This window comes from Siniperca chuatsi, linkage group LG22 (assembly GCF_020085105.1).
Source record: "Siniperca chuatsi isolate FFG_IHB_CAS linkage group LG22, ASM2008510v1, whole genome shotgun sequence".
In the NCBI taxonomy this organism is placed as follows: Eukaryota; Metazoa; Chordata; class Actinopteri; order Centrarchiformes; family Sinipercidae; genus Siniperca; species Siniperca chuatsi.
Window position 1 is genome coordinate 12,854,574 of NC_058063.1, and position 18,214 is coordinate 12,872,787.

General features: G+C 40.8%; 2 protein-coding genes across 5 annotated transcripts; one reads left to right on the top strand and one right to left on the bottom strand.

Annotated features, from left to right (window-relative positions):
- Positions 1-49: 49 nt before the first annotated feature.
- Positions 50-8,288, bottom strand: LOC122870651 (eukaryotic translation initiation factor 5A-1). Of its 4 annotated transcripts, XM_044185000.1 has the most exons (6): positions 7,904-8,288; positions 5,753-5,928; positions 5,070-5,174; positions 2,860-2,991; positions 1,575-1,647; positions 50-612 (listed from the first exon to the last, which is right to left on the bottom strand). In XM_044185000.1, exons 2-5 carry the CDS (start codon positions 5,918-5,920, stop codon positions 1,585-1,587), a joined length of 468 nt encoding a protein of 155 aa, XP_044040935.1. In that variant the 5' UTR covers positions 5,921-5,928; positions 7,904-8,288; the 3' UTR covers positions 50-612; positions 1,575-1,584. The 4 variants fall into 4 exon arrangements, with proteins under 4 accessions (XP_044040935.1, XP_044040934.1, XP_044040937.1 ...); XM_044184999.1 differs by having other exon boundaries at positions 50-1,647; positions 5,753-5,925; XM_044185002.1 differs by lacking the exon at positions 7,904-8,288 and adding an exon at positions 7,341-7,453 and having other exon boundaries at positions 50-1,647.
- A 4,030-nt stretch (positions 8,289-12,318) lies between these two features.
- LOC122870555 (Y-box-binding protein 2-A-like) lies at positions 12,319-16,681 on the top strand. Its single transcript, XM_044184826.1, has 10 exons — positions 12,319-12,495; positions 13,550-13,613; positions 13,751-13,784; positions 13,864-13,953; positions 14,054-14,296; positions 14,552-14,640; positions 14,738-14,939; positions 15,328-15,459; positions 15,556-15,632; positions 16,044-16,681. Exons 1-9 carry the CDS (start codon positions 12,417-12,419, stop codon positions 15,598-15,600), a joined length of 978 nt encoding a protein of 325 aa, XP_044040761.1. The 5' UTR covers positions 12,319-12,416; the 3' UTR covers positions 15,601-15,632; positions 16,044-16,681.
- The last annotated feature ends 1,533 nt before the right edge of the window (positions 16,682-18,214 follow it).

Here is an 18,214-nt window from a genome sequence, read left to right on the forward strand (position 1 = left end):
CACCTTTTGACACTTTTAACTCCTTGAGACAAGAAACTGAACCTTGGTGTGCCATGTTGGTAACCTTTGTTTAATAGACAAGTTTCAGGTGATAAAATAAACAACAGAGGGAAAGGCTTGTTCAGACGAAATCGCTAAAAGAAAACTGCTGTACAGAAAAGATGTATTCAATCCTGTACGGCACACACGCTGAGCAAGCCTCAACAGAACAATGCAGATCCAGAGTTGAAGCCCTTCATAAAACGGGAACATATATAAAAAACAAAACAGTTGTGACATTATCACCACCTTTTTTTCCCTTCATCGATGGTAGCTACTGAACATTTGTAGACCTACTCAATCATTAGCGAGAAACCTTCCTGTACATCTCTCTACACCTGTACGTCCACACTCCAATGTGGTTTTATTATGTGTATATACATAGAGAATGTTTGTTTACCGTTTCCAATTATTTATTCAAGTTCTCAAAGGAGGGTCAGAAAACAGAGTGAGGGAGAGAGAGAGTATGAAAAACAAAGACAAAAAGAAAGAGGAAAACGAAAAAGAGGCAGAATAGCATTGACGAGGCAACATCCCCTCCTTTTCCCCAGGTCCAGTGCATCTGGTTTGCCCCTGAAACAGAATTACAAGGGGGAGGAATGAGAAGAAAGAGGAAAGAAAAGTCAGAGGAGGAAGATGCTTAAGAAAAAAAATGAACACAAGAGAAACATATTTTAATGAGACAGTGTTTGTACTAGCCTCTGCAGAGGAAACATTGCACAACCAACAGTTTTAAACAGATTTTTTTTTTGGGACACTACAGCCCACAAGTCTGCAAGTGAGAAAGTGCATAAAACAGTTTGACCCGACAATTACAACAATGCTACAAGCTGTTTCTTAGTGATGTAGGGAATACAGGAAGCAACTGGCCGTAAGATGAAGTGCAACCCACAGAAAAATAACAAACATTGCTCAAAAATACAATATGAACCATAAGCTTTCATTTAAATTTGATAGTGCTACATAAAAATAATACACATGCTTATAATAGTGTTAACATGAAACAAAAAGTACATTAAGGGGGTAGGCAAATCCTTAGTGGCACACTCCTCATCACTTCATGCAGGCTTCAAATTTTGAATACGCTCATCGAATTAATTACATTTCGTCAATTATAAATCTTTAAATTTCAGCTCATCACTAATATGTCCTGTTTACACAAGTATATACACAAAAAACGTCAATATGCAATGCAATAATACGGAAAAACATGGATATTTCCAGTATAGTGAATATGCATAATTGTGAATAACATTTTAAAATGACGCGTCCGCCTCGGACCTTGTTGGCTGGAGTTGCCTTCCCCTTGGTCCACTGATGAACAATAAATTGTAAATGTACATGACGTCACACACACTTGCACTGGCATGGCACATGCTGGTGGCTTGTGGTGCAACACCCAAACACACACGCATACATAATTTTACATAACACACACTCCTCTTCAGGCAGGCTTGGGTCAGGCGGTAGTTTGGGGGGGTGTGTGTGTGTCAGAGGATAGCTGCATGTCTATACAGCTGTAGCTCTGTATTTACCTGCAGTGGCTTATTTACCCAAGGCTTTGATGCCAATTGCAGCTTCTTCATCCATTGCATTTAGAACGGTGATCTGAAAGAGCACAGCGGAGTCAAAACAAGGGGTTTGACTAAGATAGTTTCTTCCTGCTTACTCCATTCGATCACTTCAGCTGTTAAAAGTTGAGTGCTAAAAGTTTTTGTTTGGTTTCTGTCCAACACCAGCTTCAATATTGTAACCCAGGGGTCTTAAACTTCCAGATCAAGGACCAAATCTGACCCACGAGCCAATTTCACAATTTTTAAACACGTATTTTTCCCAGTTTGATATTTCCCCAAAGCAGCAAAATCTGATCATAAAAATAAACTGTCTTTGACATTTGACATAAAACACTTGTAGGAGGACTAACTGCATTCTGAGTTACTACGCAGTACACCTGACACCAAAATGTGGCTTTCTAAACCTAAAAAAAAAAAAAAAAAAAAAAAAGACCTGGAGCACAAGCATTTTTAAAAGAAGTGGAGTTTTAATGTGACTGCTTCCTGTCTCATCTGCAAGAAGAAAGCTGCCTTTCTCCAGGAAAACAATCTCATGTGGCATCACTCCACTAAACATGCAAAGCGGTACGCTCGGCACGGTAGCGGGAAAGACAAGTTCAGCAAGAACAACCTGGTAATTTGATTTTGAGCCCTTTGTCTTAATCCCAGATCAACTGCATTACTGTGGTTACAATTTCAAAGTGAAGCTGAGAAAGTGTTGCCTGAAGTCCACTTTTATCATGTAGACAAGAGAGGCTTCAATCATCATTAGAGCTGAAACCATTAGTCAGTTAATTGATTAGTTGATGTACATACAATTATTCAATGTGAGAATTTGATGCTTTCTCTGTTTTAAATCATTTTTAAATGTAATATTTTGGGGTTTTGGACTGCTGGTCAGACAAAACAAGCAATTTGACGACAATTAATTTGAAAAGTAATCAACAGATTAATCAGTAATGAAAAGTGAGTTTGTTAGTCGTTAGTTGTGTCCCTAATCACCACCATATCTATCACATCAGTTATGCTAATGAGGCCATCAATAAAGCAAATATTTTTGTGGTAACATCTCAGATCATTTACCCTATATCAGCTAGCTGCAGTGTAACCATGACGATTCTTAATGTTTGAGTATTTCATAATCGGTTTCATGATGCTCTCAACAGCATCTGACAGGCACCGCCATGACAGCGTCGTGTGTCCCGCCTAGTTTCGGAACAGACAAAATGCGGTAGAGACGAGTGTGAGGTGAGGTGGCAGTACTGACCAGGATCTCCTCTCCGGCTTCGTGCTTGCTCTCTATCTCTTTGCCCAGGTCTCCTTCAGGAATCTTCAGGTCCTCTCTCACCTCCCCACTGTCCTGGAGCAGGGACAGGTAGCCATCTTGGATCCCAATCAGCTGGGAGACGGGCAACAAAAGAAAAGAGTAAGCGGACACAGCATTTTGATACACGCAGGCGTTATCTTTTTCCTCCTTCTGTTCTTTACACTGAACTAACTGGTGGTTACTAAGTAGGCATGTGTGATTCATACTTTTAATGTGGCATACATAAAGTTTATTCCATGCACAAACATTTCGGTTTGAATGATTTACATTATGCATTGCCCAGCATCATTAAAAACTGTTTCCACTAGGGTATGGGAGCACTGAGACTGTATGATTTCACCTCTACAGGAAACACTAAACCATTTGCTTTTCAATTTGGCAAGCTTTGGCCATTCAACTACACAGAGCGTGTTTTAATCAAACCGGTTTGATCAGTAGTGTAACATATCAGGCTTTCAGTCTCTCCACAAATAGAGTGTAATCAAGAGGAAGCCGGCCTGCTTAGACATTTCTAAAATATAAAATTCATTTGTATCATTTGTAATAAATTACATGAGGAGTTTGAGATGAGATGAAATTAAAGAAGGAAGTAATTAAACCTGTATTAACTGATTTTTAGCTAATTTTTAACTATTTAGCTGTAAAATTCTCCACTATGTTGACCACATAGCCACTAACTTTGTCTGTCTCGGTGCTGAGCAGGTAGCACACTGTGCATTTATCTGAGCTTTTTTGCTGCCTACATCTGGAGACGACGCTGATGAGAGCTGTGAGACTGAACCAAAACAGTAAAACCAAAACAAGGAGCTGAAAGACACTAAACAGCTCCATAGCGCTGAGGAGAACTGCAGTGTTGGGTGATCGTTCTCCGTGGGGTTGTCACTACAAGTAGTCATTTAATCCACTGTTAATATAGAAATATTGATTTGTTCTATTCAAGTGTCCCAGTAAGCCGTGACAGTGTGACAGTGAGCCAGCACCAGGACCCTGAAACTGAAGCAGCTAAATGGAATTCAGCCATCATTCATTTCATTATTTACACCTGTGATTTTCCGACTGTGACATGTTAAAACGTCTTCTGTGAAAAAGGCCTGCTGTCTTCCAAGTTTGACTTTTCACATGTGACTGTCCAGTTTGCTGCTTGAAATGAACAATCAATAACTTTATCAGCTGTCACTAATTTCATTTACCATAACTGGTGAGTATCTGTCTCTTGGTGTCTGTATTGTTTAAGCTCACACAAAGAAATGTTCTTAGAAAAAGATACACCACTCTCAGTCGTTTTCCAATGACATACATGAGCTCATGAAAAGTACTGTAATGTTGTTCATCAGCTGATTCTCAATTCATCAACGCTCTTACTGCTGCTTACAAGCACATGACTGCACCTGAAGAGACTTTCAGTTTGATTCATGCTCTGAACTGCATGCTTATATAATGATGAATTTGACAAAAATAAAGCCACATGTGCTGCACCAGATTGAATTTGTGCTTCAGTATGATTTCAAAGAATTAGCAGCATTTCCCCTGACATTAGTACCAGTTGTTTCTCTTTCTTTCTTTGTGTGTTTACGTCGGCAAAGCTGTTCTCACTAAAGAGATTCTTAGTTGACTAATAATCATGGGGCTTTTTCAAATAACTGCTAATTGTCCTCCAGCAGCCGTGTAGAATTATCTCTGAAAATCTTGTGCCTAGTAACGACCACAGCCCTTTTGTGAATAATACTGTGATATTAGAGACGTGGCTATGCACTTAACTCATTCTCCATCGGGAGACCATTACAAAAATCACTCATCACCCCAAATTACTTACTGACTAAGAGGAGGCGGCCCTACTTTTCTGCCACATTTGTTATAATTTGTTAGTAGTTTGTATATTCATTGGCCTTTAGCCTCCTGTGGCTCCAGACCAAGCTTTGAGAAAAGTAACGTCACATAGTCTGACTTTTTACTCAAACTCACCTGGGAGTGTGTGATTTGTTTACCTGGCCAAATGTTCTGAGTACTAGTATGAAACCGACTCACAGTTACAGGTAATGTATTCTTGGGAAGTGGGATGTACTGTATTTTCACAATATACTAGATAACAAGCTACTGTAACAGCAACTGGGGACCTCTACAAGACCTCTTCAGTCCTCTGCCTGTCTCACCTGGTAATCCATCCTCTTGATGTTGGGGACGTCCATGTTGTGGGTGGAAGGGCAGATGTCTTCATACTTCTTACCAGAGAAGATGTCGATACCAACCAAGTGGACCTGCGCGAGCACGAAACACACAGAAGCAATAAACAATCAGCTTTCTAACTGAAGTGTATCTCAAAACAAAACATCCACTAACATTAGCTATATTTTATCAATCAGTATCTATAAAATATTTAATGTCCAATGTGTACAAAAGTACTTGAGTTACGTATTATCTTTTAAAAAAAGGGTAGTTGGCTATCAATAAATATGGCAAGTGTATCATGTTTAAACATAATTTACAATACTTTTCCAAATACTGAATATTTTTTCAGTAATGGAAACATTATTGTTCTTGTACAGACTGAAAGTGTCCATTAATGTGCATTAATATTAATGACTGTGACCTTGTGTTTATTTCATGAGATGAATGGAGAGATAGTAGAGTGATAATTCACTGACACTCGTCCACTGTCTGTATTGTCTCTCACGGGTGAAGTGAGTCCACATTGGGAAAAAAACAGTTGTCTGAACTATTTTACATTTCAGTTATTTGTCTTCATGCAATACAGAACTGCAGAAAAACGCCCTTTAGCTTCATTAGTTTGAGAACGTTTTGTTGCGTGGACGTCAGCACTTCCGGACATACTGACCTTAGCGTGGCCGTGCTTGCCAGTCTTGGAGGTGGACATCTCGACGATCTTGCAGGGACGGCCTTTCAGCACAACAAAGCCATTTTTACGCAGGGCCGAGCACTGCATGGGGTAGGTGGCGGATGCCCCGGCATCACCTGTCTGGAAGTCCAGCTCTGCATCTGCCATGCCTGCTGCTGAGGCCAACACGCAGGAATGCAGACATTAACATATGTTCAGAATTGATTCAGGAAAAAGATTGCAGCCACAGTTACTGTTAGAGCAAAGAGGTATATTGATTTAATATTGTGACATAAGACCAGATGTTGTCCGGTCCGGGATGACGATCCAGTGATGCAGTTTTCCAAACTTTTTAGATTGTTCTGAGCGAAACAAGTACTGATACCAACTTTTAGTGTTTGACAGTTTTCGACCCACTGTGCTGCAGTATCGAAAAAGAATTCAGGAATCAATACCCAGACACAGCCTTTACTTGCTTACTTGACACCTTTTCACAAACCACCAATTTAGATGAAATATTGATTTAACAGCCACACAGAAAATATTGTAAAACGTATTGTAATATATGATCTTATTATTATCTTCTTACCCTTCTGACTGGTGTTTTCTGGGGCTAATTAAACTATTTACTTTCAGGTCAGACCCAACGTTATTGTGGTACACACACTTGTATACTTGGATTTATATATCAGAGTAAGTAGTATTTATGCAAGTTAAATCCATGAAGAAAGACGAGCAGCCAGTGCTGCCTGGTGAATATCTGTAAATATCTCAGCAGAACAACATGGAAATGTGAGAGTTGGCTGGTGATAGCAATTAAAATTGGGGGCGCGGAGGAAATGACACTTTCATTCAGTGCTGAGCAAACAAGCAGACCAGACAGACAGGGCTAAATAAAGCAACAGAAACATGGCACCTGTTAGCCAAACCAAGCCCAGTCCTACTGTGCGAAGTAATCATTTCAATTATCACCAACTTATAATTGGAGTTTAATATCCAGCTGCAATTTTAGTCATCAGTGCTCGTGGCAAACTATGCGTCGTTTGCTAACCAAACTTTTTAAATAGCCGTGATGTCCCCGTTGTGCCACGAGTACAAGTCAGCTGCAAAAAGTTTAGCAACTAACTCACAATGTTCAAAAATATAAACATATTCCTGAACAATATAATTCAGAAAAACAAGTGAAAGACCTAAGTTATGGGCTTTGCTGCTCAATTAGGGTGGCTGCTCACCGGGATAAACGTTAAACCTGGGCCGCTAATCCGCGCTAATGACCCATGAATCAAATTTCAAGCAGGCGTGACTTATTTAACTACCTCTCATGTTGTAAACTGAACATAAAGCATTAAATACTAGAGCGAAATGCAGCGGTGGGTGACAGCCCGGGGCAGTGTGCTGTGCAGCGTGTCCGCAGTGTTGAAAAGGAGAGGCTGACTGCGGCCTAACGTTAGCGCGTGCAGAACACACCACGGCCCGCCGTCGGTAACGTATAATAACGGCCGGTGTCCCCGCATCCATGCGCACTGACTGCACTCAGGCCGAGGCCCGCCGGATAAAGCAATTCAAGTTCACAAGGCGAAATGACAACCTTTACGGCACTTAAGCCAGACGCGACATTAATGTAGACCTCCCGGTGAACGACCCTCATTTCTTTAACCCTGCGCTGGCCGTTAACACGCCCCCAGATGTGGAAAGTGATGACTTTTGTCCCGCTTGTGTACGATAATGACTAAGCTAATACTCGCGAGGGCTACGGCGTGCACCAGCACAGTGAGGAGACTGTATCAGTTAGTTTAATCACGGTGTGTGCAGAGTTAGAGCATGTGGCATGTGTGTGTGAGCAATAAAAGTCCTCCTGAGTGTCAAATTCAGTCAAGTCTCGCAGGATTTGCAAACTTAAAACTGAAAAAGGCGAACGACTCATCGGGTATTTTTCCATTTTAGCCAACGTTAACGAGTCAGAATGGTTTATGAAGCTCCCGTTAGGATGTGATAAGTTAGCTAGATCTGCTGGTGGCCCACTGGTAAACCATGGGGGCGTTTAAAGGGAATATATCATAATACAGCTTCAGACAGACATGTGCATAGGATAACTCATCTGCTCAGGCGCAAACACGCCCCGTCTATTGGATGTTTTGATAAGGAACTTACCCTTGTGATAATGGCTCTCTTCTCTGGTGTTATTTATCAGTCTTTCTCCCTTTAATTCCTCCTCCTCTTTGCCTCCCTGTATCCGTGCTAACGGGTCGTCTGGCCGGTGTCTGTCTCCTCTGCTGCTGCTCGTTTGCAATGTCGCTCCCTTTTTCTTTAGCTATCAGCTATCTCCTTTATTATTCCTCTTTCATTCCTGTCGTTCCCGCTCTCCTCTCTTCTCCCTCTGGTTTGTAATCCAGATTGCGGTTTACCTCGCGCAGAGGTACACAACAGCCGCCGGGCCGAGAAGAATCAGAGCCCTGCCTGCTCCTGTGTCTGTACTGTCTGTAACGTTAGCCTACACTCCACCTTCTCTGTCTCTCCCTCATCCAGCTCCTCACCACTGTCAGAACATTAAAACAAAACATCTAAACACACAACTTCCCGTTGGAACTGTCAGAATAAAATCCCCTCGTTAGTAAAACGACGTTATTACAATGTTTTTATGGAGTACGTCATGACAGCCTTAAAATCTAATTTTTATTACAAAAGCATCATTTGACCCCCTAAAAGAAACCCTCAAGGTTTAATTACTAGCTTTTTCTAGAGCTTTCTACTGCATCTCATGGTTTTCATCACAGGATGGAGTTAGAACACCTATCATGGAGATAGCAGTTGTCATCCCCTGATGTAAGCTTGCACAGTCAGTAGTGTGTTACACTGAGCTCGAGTTCAGAATGTATATAAATGCAATACTATTCTAGAATGTAGACGTTACATTGTATTTCAGAATGTATAATAAAATGTAACTGCAATACTATTCTAGAATGTAAACGTTACATTGTATTTCAGAATGTATAATACAATGTAACTGCAATACAACGTCTGCAGTGTGTTCTAGAATGTAGAACAGAACCTGGCTGATGCTGGATTTTTGAGGCTGATACCAATGTTGACATTAGAGAGTTAAACAGTTGTATCCGGCTGTCGATTAATGGCAGATATATATGTTTAATACAAACGTACAAACAGAAACAAACATTCTTGATAAGGATCCCTTATTATTAAAGAACTGTGACCAAGATATGTAGTGTACAGCTAAAAAATAAACTTATCAGCACTCTCTTGTGGACCAGTTATGTAACAGGGACACTGTTACATAACAAATTACCTATCTTTACATGTCTTTGGCATTTCTGTACAGCAGTTTCCTGTCAGCCGACATACACAATGATAGCAATAGAGCTGTAATGAGCAGAACGTGGCTGATAATATCGACCACGCCACTATATTAGTCATGCTCTGATGTAAAGTGTGATGTGAAGTGGATGACAGGGAGCTCCCACAATCAGGCGCACATCAGATTTGCATTATATTGTCAGAAAGCTTCTTATGATTGTGCCCTACTTCTCATACTTTTTAACATGTTTATACTTTATTTAGTTTATGTAAAAAAGCTGTTTATGCATTTATGCTAGAATGATGTTTATGCATGTAGTCAGTAGTTCAGGGGCTATTGCCATTTAATTTGGGCATACCCTTTTAGGCGTTTGGGTTCAAAAGTAGAAATGAAACTAAATAAAAATCAGCATAATATTAATTGCTTAGCGTGGAATATGGGTGTTTTCTCGTGTTTTTTTAACTGATAAACATCTGTTTAATTTGTTATCCTGCCAATAACTAAAATACTTGAGACTATTTATTCTTTCCCATTACTGGCATAATTACACACTTTTACATTGAAGGCGAAGTTGCACCTTTTCCGGTCTTCTCTTGGCTAACTTCAAGTGGCTTGATGCTTCTTTCATCCCAATTCCCATGAAACAAACCTCGGCAATTTGGCAAGTTCTGCGCATGCGTGGCTTTTCATTCTAGTGCAGGATGGACCACTCCGCTCTTCTGGAGTTTTTTACTTCTCATGGAGCTCTTACTGTACATAAACGCCGCAACCAGTGTATGTGCTGATCTAGCCACGCGTTTTGCAGATATTTATCATAGGTTTCTTTAATGAAAATAGTGGAAACAATTGGCTAAAAAGATTTTAATTCCACACTGTCATCATCATGAGCCACTATTTTAATTTTTTTAAAGCATTTGGGAATTGTTAAACACTTTAACATTTTCACTTTATTATATTGTTTGTACCCCAAATAAAAAGTGGCAAGCCGAGTTTTCCATATTATGCCAAACAGACTCCAGTGCCTTTACTTGCATATTGAAGTAAAACATTTCTCATCCAGATGCAGTGAACTGAAAGCACAAGGCCTGTATCAGGGTGTGTACAGGACCTTCCATTAACTAAACACAAGATTAATAATTTACCCTGCATCTTTGAAAAATGTCTGAATCCACAGTATCAATGCTGCCATCCTGTCAGTGTGCTCATCCGCTGGCGGTAATTCCCTCTGCTGCTAATAATTACACTTCTAATTAGAGCCTTTTTTCTGTCCAGAGACCCATGGCTTCTGTGCACAGTGAATGGTTTCATTGAACTTGGCAGTTCTTAGAGCTGCTGGGTTAAATTTAGTGCTGTGAAACTGGAGTCCTATGACCTATGTGCTGAGGGCTGTAGTTAAAGGCGTAGTTACTGTAACCCCAAAATGAACATTCACTTATTGCTTTCTTAACCCTGTGTCAGATTAAACTTCTCTGTTCATATGGGGCCACCAAACCCACAGCAAGCTAGCCCTCAGAGCATAATACCAGCCCTCAAAAGTTAAAGTGGCTATGTATTTACAGGTCAAAATAATCATAAAATGTCCTTTCCAGACCTTTCCAGACAGCTTACCCAGCAATCAAATCCAATATGGAAGATTCATTTTAGGATGAACGTTTTCTTCAGTGCAGAGGAGCAGAAACCCACAGCTGGACTGAGACAAGGGAATTAGTTCCTAATCAATATTGGCTGTAATTACTCAGCAATGTAACAAAGTATTGTTACAATAAACTGATTACTTTGTAAATAATAAGTAAAAAAAAAAAAATCTCACACTAATAATAGGTAAGTCCATCATATATAATAGGCTACTAAAATGAAAGTTGTCCCCATTCCCTGACTGATTTTCATCAAAATTAATGTCATCATCATCACTAAATGCATCATGTTGGACCAAGTCACACAGTTCTTCCCAGTATTGTTTTATTTCCTTCATTGTTTAAACATTCCCTTACTTGCGGTTTCATTTGAAGAGGAATTTGTTTTCTCTTTCACTTGACAGGAGTAGTACCATGTAGTACTGTATGTATGCTGTCATACAATCATATTTTAATGTAATTTTATAATATAGTGTGTTTATTGTGGGCTAATGGGGATCCTTGCAGTAATACACTATATAGGCCCTATACTAGGCCTATAGACTTGCAGAAATATATTTTGATATTGTATTTTTGATTTTAAGGAGGTTGTGATCACATAGCCTATTTATGTCATATTTTATATCAAATAAAGCATAAGATATGACAAAAAAAAAAACCCAGTGTCTACTTGGGGCACCTTGCCACAGGTTTCAGATGAGTTGTTAGCAGTTCCACCAAAGAGACACTTCCCCTCTGAACCTCTAAGATGTTTTCATTTAAATAGCAGTTTGAGGCCCAGAGAGGTCAAAGTATCCAATATTTCACAAAATATTTTTCCTACCACATTAATCATCTCACAACTCCTAAGATTAATCTCGGGAACCACTGAACTAAACTACCTAACTACTACTACTTTCTACTAGAGAAAGTATAGATAAAAGTAAAGATACCTACCTGGATCAGCTACAACAGCATGCTACTTATGCACTTATGCACTGATGCAATAATATTGTATATATGATAATTCATCACGGGCCAGGTACGTTTTCCTTTTGACACTTTCAGTACATTTTGCTGATAATACTTGTGTACTTTTACAAGTCATTTTGAATGCTGGACTTTTACTAGTAATGGAGTATTTTTACATTGTGTACTGGTACTTAAGTACATCTTCCACCATTGAAATGCCACTGTGTTTTCGTCGAAAATAACTGCTTGTCAACTATTGGATAAATCTAAGGGGGCATGGAGGTAGTGATCCAAAAGCAAGGGTCTTGCTGGGAGAAGGAAAGGACAAAAAACAAGTATTGGTTGGACAGGGGATCATATGGCAAGAAATATGGGAGTGAAAAAGAATTTTGCCCAATTGTTAAGTAAAAGTACTAATACCACACTGTGAAAATACTTCACTACAAGTAAAAGTCCTGCATTCAAAACCTTACTTAAGTAAAAAGGTATTATCAGCAAAAAAAAAAAAAAAAAAAAAAAAAAAAACACAGGGCAACTAGAGGCCAGTATAAAAAGTGTACGGAGACAGAAAACGGCCGTTTGGTTTTATGAGAGCTACTGGACTAATTTGAGGAAGACTATATCCAGGAGGAGGCAGTAATGCAACGTGAAGGATGCCAACTGCCGCAAAACCGCAAAGAAGAAGAAGAAGAAGAAGAAAAGTTTCGGGAAGAGCAGGAGGGAGGGGACTCCTCCGGAGTGAAAGTGTAGTAATCCGACAGCGAGCATGACCGACGCCGAGCCGCAGAGCGCTCCACCATCGGCACCTGTGGAAGACAAGCCACAGCCGGAGAGGAAAGTCATAGGTGGGTGTACGAAGTGATTACGGTGCGTTTAGTTCTCCGGGAATCTTTTTAAAAACGACCCCAACTTTCGTGTGAATTCATGTGCGTCTTGAGCTATGAGTGAAATTGTTGTTGCCGCATAAAGTTTATTTGCATTGTTGTCACACTAATGTAAAAATCAGCTTTGTCATGTGTGAAACAGTTTTTTTTAATCTATTGTGTCAACTACAGCAAAGTACCACTTAAGCTAAATCAGCAAATAACGGTCAATCAATCATTTCTGTCTTTGACACAAGGGTGTGTTTTTTTTGGAGCAACACGTGTCCTCTTTTTTTATTTTTATTTTATTATTATTATTATTATTATTATTATTATTATTTATTTTTTTTACACATGGGTTTTGTGGGAAGCCATTATTTATACAAACGAAGTCAAACCTCTGCTGTTGACCAAATATCCGCTTAAGCGCGTGTACTAACAGAAAAATAAAGTAGTTTAATTTAACATAGCTCACTGGCTTTCCTTACATTTAGCCTATTTAGTTTAGCGGCTACCTTTTTTAATATATATATTTTTTGTCTGCACTAAGAAGAAAGACAACATGAAGCCACATTATGTGTGTCTGCTAACAGTGTGAACACATGACCTAAAGTCCCAGCTGTCGCGCGCTCCCACCTGGACGTGTGCGCGCGCCCTCACAGGTGCAACCCATTTTACTGAGAAGTTAACGTTTCCAATTAATCCCGCTGAGGTGATTTCCAAAGGAAACCGCTCACCTCTTGTTCTCACGAAGGAGATGTTTTTTTGCGTGTCTTGTATTGAACCCTTTTCTGACATGAAACTCGTAGCCTTGTTGTTTAGCAGCCCTCCCTCGTGACCTCGTTTCAAAAGTCTTACTGTTAATGATTGACACACAGAGCTCCCATTTCTTGTTGTATGCCAGGCTGCCATTGATACAAGTAAGATAGCAGTATAGTGTGTATTTATTTTATTTTTTTATAATGGCTGTATAACAATGTATCTTATGTGAAATGTTACTGGCATACATTTAATCATGTGCTACCTGTTATTGTAGCCACTTTGGTCCAAGGCACAGTGAAATGGTTCAACGTGCGGAATGGATATGGCTTCATAAACAGGTACTGTGTTTCCTCTACATTACTTACATCACTGCAATTTTAGTGCATCTTCAAGTTTTTTCCAGTACTAATCTTCTAATTGATCTAATTCAAAGCCCCATGAGCCAAGTTTGCTAACCAGGTTTTATTTCTCACAGGAATGACACCAAAGAAGATGTGTTTGTTCATCAGGTAAGGCAAAGGGCATTTCCTTGAATTAAAGTTTATAGGCTCATGGAACCACTCTTTGATGTTACATTTGTCTCGTCAGACTGCTATCAAGAAGAACAATCCTAGGAAGTTCCTCCGCAGTGTGGGAGACGGGGAGGTCGTAGAGTTTGATGTGATTGAAGCCGCCAAGGTAAGGATCAGGGAATCCATTCGATGTTGTGGCATTACCACAACAGTTTATGGTCTGCTGATGGAATTTCTCGTTCCTGCCCCACTTTGGTGTCCCACAGGGCTCAGAAGCGGCCAATGTAACCGGTCCAGGCGGTGTTCCGGTCAAAGGCAGCCGCTACGCACCCAACAAACGCCGCTTCCGTCGACGGTTCTTCCCCCGCAGCCCTCGGCCTGGTGACCAGGGCAAACCAGCTGATGGCGAAGCCCCCGCTGTTGAGGGCGAGGGATCAGGGGAGAACGGTGGAACGAGACCTCAGCAGCGCCGCCGTAGGCCCCGCAGACCACGGCCGGAGGCACAAGATGTAAGCAGAAGGAGCTTAAGAAGAAGCAGAGAACAGTAACAGTTGTTGGCAATCTGTTTCAACTGTATTTACCTGAGATGGAGGGAGGTTTGGGGGCGTAAAGCAAGCAGAACACTGATAAGAACAACTCTGAGAATAGTGGTAATTTGGGAGATTTAAACATTAGGGGAGCCTTTTCTGAAGTTTGAAGCTTTGATTTGTTTAGTGCTCCTCTGTGGCAGATTAGTGTGAGGTGTTGTCTGCTTGATCTGTCAGGGTGAGGCTGGAGAGCAAAAGATCGCAGCAGCGGAGGGCGACCAAACGCAGCGACCGCCACAGCGCAGATTCTGGCGCCCATACCGCAGGTGACACGATGTATATTTTGTTATATAATTTTTCTGCTGCCGAATTACACGAATGCAGAGCTGACTTTTAATATTTCCTCTGTCCTGGGATTCACAGACCGTTCCGCCCTCGCCCACCTTCAGATCAGGCTGCAGACGACCAGCAGGCTGCTCCAGAACAGAGCCAGGAGCAAGGCGAGGTGAAGCAGACGGAGGCCTCCGAGGGCCCCCACACCAACGGAGAAGCAACTGAGGGCCAGAAACCACGCCGCCAGTCTAGACGCCGCAGGCAAAGGAACTCTGAGTCCTCTACCACGAAAGTGAGTGTGATTTATAGTTTGTGGTCGGCTAACTGCATCAAGTGCTCCATGAGTGACAGATGAGCTACTTGGGCCATTTCCCAAATACAACTAAAGACTCAAAGTGCAGAATATCTTTGTGGAACAAATGAGGATTTGCTTTTGAGCTTTTTTGTGGTCTCTATTGGAGTACGGATTACTGGCTGTGTCCGACTTGCCTCAAGTCCAACAAAGTTGCAGCCCTGAAACAAGATGTGATGTCAAAGGTCTGATGTAGGTAACCAGGAAATACTGACCAGAGCGTTCATGAATATAAGCTGGCAAGTGTGTTAGACCATTTTCCTGAAAGTTGTGCTTTGAGGTTTATTATTGCATGCTTAAGACTTTAGTTTGCTTGCTCATATTGCAGAATGATACAGAGAGGTCTCCATCAGAGCCTGGTACCCCGCCTCAGACCTCAAAACTAGCTGACCTTAAATCCACATCCAAGTCACCAAAGGGCTCTCCCAAAACCTCTCCTAAAATGCCCAAATCACCTGAGGTAAGGTCAGCCATCTTCTACTGACTCCCTGATTTGTTCGATCGCCAGTGTTTGTTGGAGTTGACACAAATATCTCTGCTGCCTCCTTCCCCACAGCAGGCAGCAGCCACAACAGTCCCAGCGCCAACAGAGGGACGCTAGTGAGAGGACAGTCATGTGACCCTTGGCAAGAGGTGGGACCCCACACTAAAGTGATCAGGTCTGGGTCAGGCGGGGTGGGAGACATGGGGGTGTAGGGTTGCACTTCTTCTGCCACACTGGCTATCTGTCACAGAAGGCAAGATGACGGACATTATTGGGCAGTTTAGTGAGGTTTTCCTGTAAATGGATTTAAGGTGGAATGATTTTTATGCAGTCTTTAAGGACTTGTCCATTTATGTTTGGACTTAGTCTTTTGTTTAATGAAGGGAACTATTTTGAGTGAAAGCTCGAACTCTAGGGACCTGGACTCGAGATGAATGTAATCCTTTCTTCAGGTTTATGTCTTTTTTGCGTTTAATGTCTTTTTTGTTTCTTTACTGTCTGTCTCTCTCAATCTCCGTGTCTCCCTTGCATTTCTTTATTTTCCGTCTTTGTTTTCGTAGGTCCTAGGGTTGGAGGACTGGACCTATTTCAGAACACATGCACTGCTCCTCCCCCCTCCTGCACTCCCCCATCCTCCAACCCACCTCGTCTCACTGTCATCCCTCATACCCCCTCCCCTCTCGTCTTGTCTTGTGTTGCCCTGTCTAGACACTGACGTTTGGAGAGGGATGAGGTAGGGAAGAAGGGGATACAGGTGGTTGGTGGGTGTGTATTTAGAAATTGAAAGTACATCTTTTTAAAAAGAAAAATGGGAAAGAATGGACAATTTGCTTGGTAGCCCAGTTATTCCAACCCCCCTTTAAAAACTATTTTTCTTTAATTGCCTAGATGGGACACATCAAGTAGTTTATAGAGGAACCAGCCTTGATTTTTATTTAATGTATTTTAATTTGGTTGAAGAGGGGAAAACCAAGCAGGTGTGAGGTTGGTGGTGCATTATGGGAGTCAGTTTAGTTCTGTTACCACCTCAATCAAGTCTTAAAACATAGTACTCCCTTTGTCTCCTCAGTTGAGGATAGACTAATGAAAAGAAACTTTATTTTTTGTTTTACTTATTTGTGTGTTTTTTCTTTGGAGGGGATTATGTGCAATGTCAGTACTTAAAATGCTAATTAATAAATCATGTTTGCAAATATCAGAATTCAGTCTTTCTTGTCTGACGAGTGGGGTGCAGATTAGAAGATACTGCTTTTGGGCTTATTTGTTTTTAAAATTAGATAACTTAATATTTAAACAACACGATTTCTAGTACTAGTTAGAAATTAATGGAACATCAATATTCACATTATACAAATTACAGGTCCTCAATACAAATCTCCAGAAGGTAGTCATACACCATTAAAGAACAGACATCAAACAGCACACATGAGAGATGCTAAGAAAAATACACAAACATAACACTTGTGTAATTTAAAAAAAAAAAAAAAAAAATCTACAAGATCTACTCTTTACAGGCAGCCCTTTTGATTGCACATCTTGCTCTAGTCTAGTATATCGGGCTTCTGTTTACAAAACCAAACGCCTACTGGAGTGCATAAAGAATTTAAACTTTTAAACCCTCATACCCTTAATATCAACAACCAAATAACACACTATATGTACACATGAAGTACTAAAAACAGATATATATATATTTTTTTTTAAAGTAGTGTTTCTGCAGGTTGTGCAATGATCAGAGAAATACTTTGTGATCGCACTTAAGCTGGGAACACGCTATATGATTGAAATGCCAGTGTGGCAAAGAAGACTTTGATGCGCTCTTCTGTTCGAAAGATTTGAAGGGAGTCTGGTTAAATTAGTGGGACACCATGGACAGTTATTGTTGGGGCTGGGTATTGTTAGAAACATTTTTCTACCCTGATCCAATACCTGAGTTTTGGTACTGATACCAAAATTGTACTTTTACAATACTTAAAGGGACAATTCACTCCACAATCAAAAATATATGACCAGTAGTGTCTTACCTGTAGTGATACTGATCCATTAAGATTATTTTGGTGTGAGTTGCCAAGCTTTGGAGATATCAGCTGTAGAGATGTCTGCCTTCTCTCTAATATAATGGAACTATATGGCACTCAGCTTGTGGTGCTCAAATCGCCAAAAAAAAACAAAGATGGACGACGCGTCTCTGCTTGGGTACGGGAGCTGCCATCTTGAGCTGGTGACGTCATTTGGAGCCAGAGTCTGCGCAATAGTGATGGGGGTTGGAGCCGCAGTATCGAGGTCCCGCCCATACACCCGTCAGACTCAATTGCAAGCAGGGCTCAGCTGTCAATCATGATGTGAAACCCCCTTTTTATAGCATCAAATAACTACTTAGAACCAAACTTATCAGAAAAATGAACACTTGAACCTACATCAGCATGATAAGAACTACCTAAAATGACGGAAACCATCTTTGGAATTTTCTTTCTTTATTTTACGTGTACTTTGAGTTTTTAGTTTGGCTCATGTCCCATCGGCTAACATGGAGGGGGCGGGGTTTATAATCTATACTGCAGCCAGCCACCAGGGGGTGATCGAGATGTTTTGGCATCACTTTTGGGGAGCTGTCATGTCGTCCATCTTATTATACATGCAAGCCAGCATGCTTTTCTGGCTATTCTGACCCATAATCCTCTGTGCGGCATGAGTTTAAGCAAGAGGGTCAAAGTTCAAGGTGCAATGTTAT

Bases quoted from the DNA above. Each gene is read 5' to 3' on its own strand.
- LOC122870651 (XM_044184999.1), bottom strand. From the start codon at position 5,920: ATGGCAGATGCAGAGCTGGACTTCCAGACAGGTGATGCCGGGGCATCC. The intron at 5,175-5,752 runs GTCAGTATGTCC...GTGCTCGCGCAG, and splicing joins GCAAGCACGGCCACGCTAAG to GTCCACTTGGTTGGTATCGA. The intron at 1,648-2,859 runs GTCAGTACTGCC...GTGCTCTTTCAG, and splicing joins AAGCCGGAGAGGAGATCCTG to ATCACCGTTCTAAATGCAAT.
- LOC122870555 (XM_044184826.1), top strand. From the start codon at position 12,417: ATGACCGACGCCGAGCCGCAGAGCGCTCCACCATCGGCACCTGTGGAA. The intron at 13,954-14,053 runs GTAAGGATCAGG...GGTGTCCCACAG, and splicing joins ATGTGATTGAAGCCGCCAAG to GGCTCAGAAGCGGCCAATGT. The intron at 14,297-14,551 runs GTAAGCAGAAGG...TTGATCTGTCAG, and splicing joins CACGGCCGGAGGCACAAGAT to GGTGAGGCTGGAGAGCAAAA.